This window comes from Miscanthus floridulus, chromosome 1 (assembly GCF_019320115.1).
Source record: "Miscanthus floridulus cultivar M001 chromosome 1, ASM1932011v1, whole genome shotgun sequence".
Taxonomy (NCBI): Eukaryota; Viridiplantae; Streptophyta; class Magnoliopsida; order Poales; family Poaceae; genus Miscanthus; species Miscanthus floridulus.
In genome coordinates this window covers 199,428,974-199,438,139 of record NC_089580.1, presented here as the reverse complement: position 1 = coordinate 199,438,139, position 9,166 = coordinate 199,428,974, and the positions used below count along the sequence as shown (strand labels likewise).

At 46.8% G+C, this 9,166-nt stretch overlaps 1 protein-coding gene across 1 annotated transcript; it reads left to right on the top strand.

The window, feature by feature from the left end:
- Window positions 1-2,496: 2,496 nt before the first annotated feature.
- Window positions 2,497-4,080, top strand: LOC136508902 (fasciclin-like arabinogalactan protein 10). The gene has a single exon (XM_066503685.1). It carries the CDS (start codon window positions 2,763-2,765, stop codon window positions 3,909-3,911), a length of 1,149 nt encoding a protein of 382 aa, XP_066359782.1. The 5' UTR covers window positions 2,497-2,762; the 3' UTR covers window positions 3,912-4,080.
- Window positions 4,081-9,166: the final 5,086 nt, after the last annotated feature.

Sequence of the window (9,166 nt, the reverse complement as noted above, 5' to 3'; positions counted from 1 at the left end):
TTCAAGATTGGTGAAAAACTGATGGAGAACCACCAACACAAGATACTTACAACAGATCTGTGCTGATGTATCCAAATGCCTTTACGACAATACTCTTTACTATTATAACCAGTATAACAGCTGCAAGTAATATGTCAACATGATTCCACAAGACCTCAACAAGTATGAGCATTCCAACACTTGCTAGGAAGAGTGTTGCAAATAAATTGCGAATGGCTTCCACCTTAAATAAAGGAGAGAAGTTAGTTATAGAGAGTTCAGCTTTCCATATTCAATTTTAAAGCATGCTAAATTGAGATCAAGCAAAGTGCATCAATACAGATCATTCCAATGCTAGCAAGGAAAGCGCTGCAAATAAATTGCGAGTGGCTTCCGCCTTAAATAAAGGAGAAAAGTTAGTTACAGAGAGTTCAGCTTTCCATATTCAATTTTAAAGCATGCTAAACTGAGATCAAGCGAAGTGCATAGATATGGGTCATTAAATTTCCGATATCAGCTTATCCCGGTGTATCGTTCTAGACCTTAATTAAATAATAAAAATATATACATATAGGTACCCAAAATAGATTATTTATGATTTATGTACATATAAATTTAGGCACAATCAATGTGAAAGTATATAGAGTTAGATAACGTTAGCATATGATTAAAAAAGTTCATAATATTGTACATCACATAAGACGTTATTTGAGTTTTAACGATACTGATATAGACCAGAATGATTGGTATTCGCCGATATGGGATGGAGGCATTTCGATGCTGGTCTAGCCACCGGTATGAGATATGTTGGCAATTCTAGCCGGTACCGGATTGGAATTCATATGCTTGGGCCCAAGACCGGCGCCGAGTAGGTGGGCGCGTGTATCAATGTTATGTAGGGGTGAAAGCTTTATAGAAAATCCCATACCAACCAATATTATTTTCCATATTATGACACTATTTCCAATCATTCCTGTTTTTAATCTAAACATGAAAGTAGTACAGTACAAGCTAAGTTTCGAGAGGAAGGCAAAAGTCAGGCGTCACATTGCTGTAGTTATCGTGGGGGTTGCCAGCATTGAATTGGTAGCGAATTGACGGTGGAGTTGTAATCGGATTTGTATCTCCATTGTGAGTGAAGAATTTTGTAGCGTTGTTTTTAAAATGTAGAATATAATGAAACATAGATGAAACTTCTGACAACTTCAATTACGTAGCTTGATTTTGGGGCTTTCAAAAGCCAAAAAGCTCCTAAATACCAAAAGCTAATTTGGATTAATGATTAATGTGAAGCCTCTTTTAGGTCTTCAATTAGTAAATAACACTTCTTAATCCTAAGATGATAATAAAGGTATTTGGTATGGGGAAAAATTAGATTTTACAAACCTCGATCAATAGTCACTCTACAAGTTTAAGATATTTTTTTCATTCCTCAAAAGAAACAAGTTTAAGATATTTTTTCCCCGAAAGAAACAAGTTTAAGATTTAAAAATTTGTATTCGGAGTGTCTTTAAGACGATATTGATAACATGTCATTTCGGGACTTAGAGAGTAGTAAGATAAGTTGATGGCTGACTCCTCACCTACCTCCTGTTGCGCCCACGACAGCCTCTTGCCGTTGGAGCATCCATTCGTGACGGCGACGTAGCTTGAATATCACGGGCCTCACGGAACGAATTCTCTAATCCCCGCTCCAGAAGGACACCAGTTTCTGTCCCTCGGATACGGATCCAACGGCCACCACCAGCGTCTGGGTGTCGGTCATCGCTGGATGCGGCAAAGGAACGCCCCGCACCCCGCAGAACCGCACACACCTTCCAGTGCGGTCCACGGTCTCTAACAATTATCGGCGCCAAAATAGCGAGAGCCGGCCTGCCCGTGTTTAGTTGGCGGAAAGTTGGAAATTTGGTTATTATAATATTTTTGTTTTTATTTGGCAATTAGTGTTCAATTATGGACTAATTAGACTCAAAACGTCCGTCTCGCGATTTTCAACCAAACTGTACAATTAGTTTTTTTTTCGTCTTTTTTAATGCTCCATGCACGTATCATAAGATTTGATGTGATGGGTATTATAACACTTTTTGAAAAAACTTTTCGCGAACTAAACAAGGGCTATGGACTATCTCCTCCTTTGGTTTCCTCTGAAATGCTTTGCAGAATCTTCGAAATGCCCCCCTCACCTTATCCGTCGGCGCGTCGCCTTTTGACGTGGTGGCACGTCGCCTGGGCCCTGTGCGATCTGCAATGCACTCATCTCGCCCACATGGACAACTGGAAGCAGACACAGCGTTCGTTTCAGTCACGCTTGCACTTGCAGATCCAGGAACCGAGAAGCAAACAGAGCAGTGAAAAGGGATCAGGGGCCGGCCGGCAAAGAGTGAAATCACGTGTGCTCTAGCGGATGAATGATAAAAATGGCAGAAAAGCTTCGGGGGCCTCGGGGCGATAGATGCTACGGCTCGAATGCGCACAAGCGGGAAAAAAACCCCCACGACGACGACCAAATGGTGAACGGGGCCCCGGATGGCAGCCTCAAACGCTGCCGTCGTCCCCACACGCCAGCGGTGCTCGTCTCGTCACTCGCCAAGAGGCCAACGCTGTCCAGCCTATCACCATGTGTGTGTATTGAGCCAAAACCTCACCAACCTCGCAAACCAAGCCATAGTTAATTAGCCAATAGCCTATCACCATGTGTGACAGGCTAGCAGCTCTGCTCATCACTAGCTCTCTCGTCTTCGCTTGCTTGCTATCAGGGGGGTGTGAGTGTGTGAGAGAGAGCCATGGCGACGCAGCGGCTCGTGGCGGCGGCGGCGCTGGTGGCCTGCCTCCTAGTGCTGCCGGTGCACGGGCGCAACATCACGGCCATCCTCCAGGGGTACAAGGAGTACAAGCTGTACAACCAGTACCTGTCGGAGACGAAGGTGTGCGACGAGATCAACTCGCGGCAGTCGACGTCGATGACCATCCTGGTGCTCTCCAACGACGCCATGACGACGCTGGCCAAGGACGCCGGGGACTCGCTCCCCGCCATCAAGAACGCGCTGCGCCTCCACTCGGTGCTCGACTACTACGACCGCAAGAAGGTGAAGAAGTACGGCGACGAGAGCGCCGCCACGCTGTACCAGGCCACGGGCGACGCCGCGGAGACCACGGGCAACGTCAAGGTGGTGGACCAGGAGGACAAGAACTACGGCTTCTCCGCCGCCACGGCGGGCGCCAGGATCTGCACCGTCACCAAGGAGGTGGAGACGCACCCGTTCAAGTTCGCCATCCTCGAGGTCACGGCGCCCATCGAGTTCGACGGCCTCTTCGACGTCCCTTCCACCGCCAACCTCACCCGCCTCCTGGAGCGCGCTGGCTGCAAGGTCTTCGCGTCGCTGGCCGCCTCCACGGGAGTGCTCAAGTCGTACGAGGACGCCATGGACAAGGGCCTCACCCTGTTCGCCGTCAACGACGACGCGTTCAGCGCCAAGGACGTGCCCGACGTCAAGACCATGTCCAAAGCCAACCTCACCAAGCTCCTCCAGCTCCACGGCCTGCCTTCCTACAACACCAAGACGTCGCTCAAGTCCGTCAAGGGCCCGCTCCGCACTCTGGCCGCCAAGGACGACGTCACGGTGGTCGCCAAGGGCGACGACGTCTCGCTCGACACCGGCAAGACCAGGTCCCGCGTCGCGTCCACGGTCGTCGACAGCGTCCCGTTCTGCCTCCTCACCATGGACAGCCTCCTGGTGCCGCCGGAGCTCTACGTCGGCGCCCCGGAGGCGGCACCGGCGCCGGCTCCCGCGGCTGACGCCCCGTCGGTGGCCGCGGACCACGCAGACCACAAGTCCAAGAAGCCGTCGGCGTCGTCCGCCGTCGCGTCGCGCCCGGTGGCCGCGCTCGCCGCGGCGGCCGTGTGTTCCGTCGTGCTCGCGTCCCTCTTGTGATTGTGATGCAATGCAACTGATGAGAAACATTTTGGCTGGCTGCTGGCAGCACGTCCATCCACTGTTGCTTGGCAGCTCCTCCGATCCAAGCAGATATCCGTTGCCCTGTGATCTCTCTCCACCGCCCTGTTCCGGCCGTTGGTTGATTGAATTTATTGGTGCATTGCCATTTCCACATGTAATTTGAGCAAAAAAACATGTACATTTTTTTCCTTTTTCATGGTAGTTTCAGAACACGATATTCTCTCCGGTTGCTGCAGTCTTGGTCTTGCAGAGCAGCTGCGCCATTCCATTTCGCACACCGGCGTCCTCTCAGATCCTGAGATCCATTCCTGTTTGAGGCAAAAGATTCTTCCGCTAGTGAAAGAAATCAAACGAGAAGAACAGATCTGGAAGCTAAGTTTTTTTGGGTTTTATTTACTGAACCAGATCTGAAAACTTTACTGGTCCCGAGTGGAGTGAAGGTGGATTTACGTAATTGCGCTGCACTGAGTTATAAATTGGACGGAGGTGATCACGTGAGTTTTGCCTTGGACAACGAGCTACGGACGCTCATTTGCTGGCGTTGTTACTCAAACCTGGCCGGACTTCACAGAGGCCGTCTTCTCCTTCTCCAGGCTCCACACCGCCGGCGGCAACAACGCCTGGTACGAGATGGGCTCCAGTGGAGGAAGGAAAGCACGCACAGCACAGCCGGAACGCAGCGGGCGTTTTGGAACACTGACCAGGGCGGTCGGCAAATGAAATGCCCACCTGTTACCTGTACGTTGGCCTGGTTGGGAAACAGAACAGAGACCGGGGGGGCGAGGCCATCCGCCGGGGGATGCCGGGCGACGCCCAAAGCGCAGGAGACTGTGCGCGCCGGCCTGCCCTGCTACTCGGGTGGTCACCGGAAATCCGGTTTCACCGTCACGCGCTGGCGCACGGCACGACTGTCGTCTGTCGGGTCGCTTACGAGTAACATTATCCCTGGTGGAGAGTGCCTTTTTTTTTTCTCTTTCTTTCTTTTATTTTCTTTTACTCTTTTTGTACACTCAATCTACTTATTTGCTTATACATGCTCTAACAAAATTTAATTCAACTATATTTTTTAGAATTAGAATAAGTTGACTACAAAATTATTAGAAAAGGCATCCACAAATATGTGGAGTATATAAGTTATGTTTCGGCGAGTTTCAAGTTGACGGAGTTATAAACAAAGTCGTGTAAAGGCATAGTTGAAGGAATTCTGAGCTTACTTTTGAACAAGTTTTTCTAGAAGACATTGCACAACAAACAAACAACAAGTTTTAGAACTGAAAAAAGTGAAGATCACCCCCCCCCCCCCCCAAAAAAAAAGAATTGAAAAAGTGAAGAGTCACTAAATCGAATGCTCCGATCGGCTGCCCCTTCCTACAGCGGCTGCTGCAGTGGCACAACAATGACCCAAGTTTCCAGCTATTCTTCCGTCTGATCAAGTTTTTTATGTTTGTTGCTTTCACTGCTATTTTGATTGTCTTGATAGTATTTCTTCATATGACCTTTCGCGATATATTTGTGTGCTTTCTAGCATTCTTGCCCACAGGATTGGGGATACTACTAGCACGTCATTCTCTTTTTTTTTTACGGAACCGGCACCGGAGTTCCCTACCTAATTTTTTTATTTTCCATTAAATAAAAGAATGGTTTATGTACAACAGAATAAAGATACAAGGCATCTAGGCCCAGAATGAAAAGCAAAATTTAAACATTATAGCTATCTCTCCAAAGACTATGAGCGCCCTGCCTGCTAGACTTGGCTTGGTGCACACTAAGCCAAGTTCTTCCTTGAACTCTCTTTTCCAAGCATCAATGTTGATCTGACCATTATCAAAGATAACTCTGTTTCTTGTAGTCCAGATCACCCAGCAGTCAGTGATAACAATCTCTCTAAACAATGAATTCCCAAAATCACTTCTAGCTTGTATCACCATATCAAGGGGGGGATGTTGACATTCCAGTTTATTGGTATGGACTCCCAGCATTCCTGACTGAAAGAGCACTAAAAAAAGAGGTGGAAACTGGTTTCTTCATGTCCTGTGTTGAATAAGACACAGCTATAATCATCAAGATCCATATTCTTCCTTCTGAGTAAATTTCTTGTGTTCAACCTATCCCTGAGGAGTAACCAAAAGAAAAAATTGTGTTTTCCCAAATTGCTTGAAGTCCACAGCCAGGAGAATAATGGAGATGCTTTTGTGTTTCCAATTAGGATATGATAAGCCTTCTTGCTACTGAATTTCGATGAGCCCTAGTTGTAGTTCCAAATATCACTAGTGTCTTCATCCCATATTCTTTCTGCCAGAACAGACTGAACTTCTTCCAATTGTGCAGCAGCTTGCACTGATAGAGGTAGACTAAAAAGCCTATGAATGTCCTGTTCAAGGAAGAATTTGATAGAGCATTTGTTATGTGGGTGCTAGGATTGAGAGGAGAGAGCCGAGGGTCGCGACGGCGGCTTGCGCGCTACAGTACCCACGACGCTACAGTGCCGCAGGTACTGATCACAGCGGCGGCGGCTAGGGCTGCAAGGGCGCTGGGGGAGGCCGGCCACGAGGCTTCGCCCACGGCCGGCAAGAGAGAAGGGATTTCCTTCTAATCTCTTGCTTGATTCTAGATTGATACATCTCCTCTCATTATATAGAGAGGTCTGACTTGGCCCCTAAGCAAGCGACTAATTAACCCTAATGGGCTAAGGCCCAATAAGCCCTTGACTCCTCTAACACTACACCCCACCTGGACATGCAGCTCGTCCTCGAGCTGCAATCTAACGATGACACTAACGATGCCTCCTCTAACAGCATTTTACTTTTTTGGTGAAGGAGAAAAGCTGTGGGTATGTTTCTTTGAGAGCCTCCCCTGCCCAACAATCAGACCAGAAGAGGACAGTATCACCTCTCTGAGGACTGCAAATGGCAAAGCCTTTGAAACTATCAAAAAGTTTCATAATGTGTTTCCACCAAAAAGAGCCCACTAGGCTTCTTGCTTGAGGTGGTGTTTGATTATTTGAGTATAAAGTCACCCAAGGGATGTCTGCTCTATTGTAAAACTTATCCAAGTGTTTCATCAGTAAGGCATTATTCTACTTATTTATATCTGTTATGTCTAGTCCCCCCCTGATTCTTGGGTTTGCATGTAATCTCCCAAGCTGCCAAGCATTTCCCTTTCCTGTTAATGTCACCATTGCTCCATAAACAATGCTTTCTGTAAATGTCAATTTGCTTGATTACCTGTGGAGGAAGCTTCAGGTAACACATAGAGAAAGTTGGCAACGCTGATAAAACAGAGTTGACAAGTATGAGCTATCTTATTCTTTATAAACTCGTAATACTAATATGCTTGCTGCTATCTTATCGTGCATGATTTGATTCTTCAGATTGCCAAGCCCCTTGCTCGACATGTAGGATTATGGGGATCTGTTCATGCCCTTGCACTTGCACGGGCTTATGAGTTAATTATGGGGCAATATGGTCTTTTCGCATGCCCTAAATAGTGAAAGAGATACAGTGCCTGTTTAGTTCCTAAAATTTTGTAAATTTTTTAAGATTCCCCGTCATATCGAATCTTTGGACGCATGCATAAAGTATTAAATATAAATAAAAAATAAAACTAATTACACAGTTTAGACGAAATTCACGAGACGAATCTTTTAAGCCTAATTAGACTATGATTGGACACTAATTGACAAATAACAACGAAAGTGCTACAGTACCATTTCAAAAAAAAATCGCCAACTAAACAAGGCGATAATGAAAATAAGAAAAGAAAGGAAAAGAGAGAAAACTCTTATAGATCGAAAGAATTCGTATGCCTAGAGTTATATTTTAAAATGCTTGTGAATTACTATATAGATGTCAAATATAGAGATACGCTCGAACTGAGGGTGAAATATTGAAATTTCTCGTACACACAATTCTATCGATTCGTCTCTTTTCTTCCTGCGTGCGATTTCTTTCCTCCGTACGCAGGCAGCACGCCGCCCGCGTCTCTTGGCCGCGCCGCGCTCCTTCCCAGCTGCACCGCGCCCCGGCAGCGCCGAGCTCCGCTCCAGCCTAGCTGTTCCGCCGCCCCGTAGCTGAAGAAACTCCATCCCGTCCGTGCTCGCAAATCGTCCCATTGGCCGCCGCCTCGTCCTTGTCCGTCGATGGCGGCGGCCGTCGCGCCTCTAGCCGCGGGGACAGCACATCGAGGTATCTCTCTTGCTACTTGTTCTCCTCCCCTCACCAGCTTTCTGTGTTCGCCATGGGAGGTGCCTTGACGGCGATGAAGGTTAGGGTGCGGCCGCTAGGGTGAGCTTTGCTCGTTGGTTTCAGTGTAAGGCGGGCTGTGAGAGGCTGTGGTGGATTGAGGCGGCGTGGTGTCGGAAGCTGTGGGGGACGCCGGCGCAGTAGTAGTACTTTGGAGGTGGAGATGGCGACTGTCGGGAGGCAAGGCAATGGTCCGCGTCGCGGTAGCAGTAGCACATTTGAATCACGCCATTCGCCAAAACAGCAGTTCTCCAAAACATTTATTGTACTCGGTGCCTGTTGAATGCTCTTTCGCGTTTATAATTACGCCTATCATGGAAAACTTGGCTTAGGGCGCGTTTACTTCCAAAAATTTTGGCTTTTGGCTACTGTAGCATTTTCGTTTTTATTTGGCAAAAATTGTCCAATTATGGACTATTTAGGCTTAAAAGATTCGTCTCACGATTTCTCGGCTAACTGTGTAATTAGTTTTTTTTCGTCTACATTTAGTACTCCATGTATGTGCCGCAAGATTTGATGTGACGGGGAATCTTGAAAATTTTTGGTTTTTGACTTGGAACTAAACGGGGCCTTATACATGGCTCTTCTTGGTCAATTGTACCCAACGTTAAGATGGTTTATGCTTGCAAAGCCAATTTCTTTTATTACATGATCTAACTGTTATTTGGAAATTTTCTTCTTTACTACATATAATGGATTTCTTTGCCAAAAGGAGGACTGGTTAAAATAAACAGCTCACACAGGATAATTTGGTTGTGATTAAACAGAACAAAAATGGAATAAACACGGTGATGTATGCTGTATTGCTGTAGCCTCTGATGCTCTACACTACATCCCTGCATTTTTTTAAGTTGTTGCACACGTTGTTTAGATGCTTCAATATAGTCCTTGTTCCTTCACAGTTCCTTCATAGTTCCTTTTCTTCAGTTATCTTATTCTTGTGGTTTGACTTAGGTACTGTTTGCCACTTCGCCTGAGTACCCTGATGCT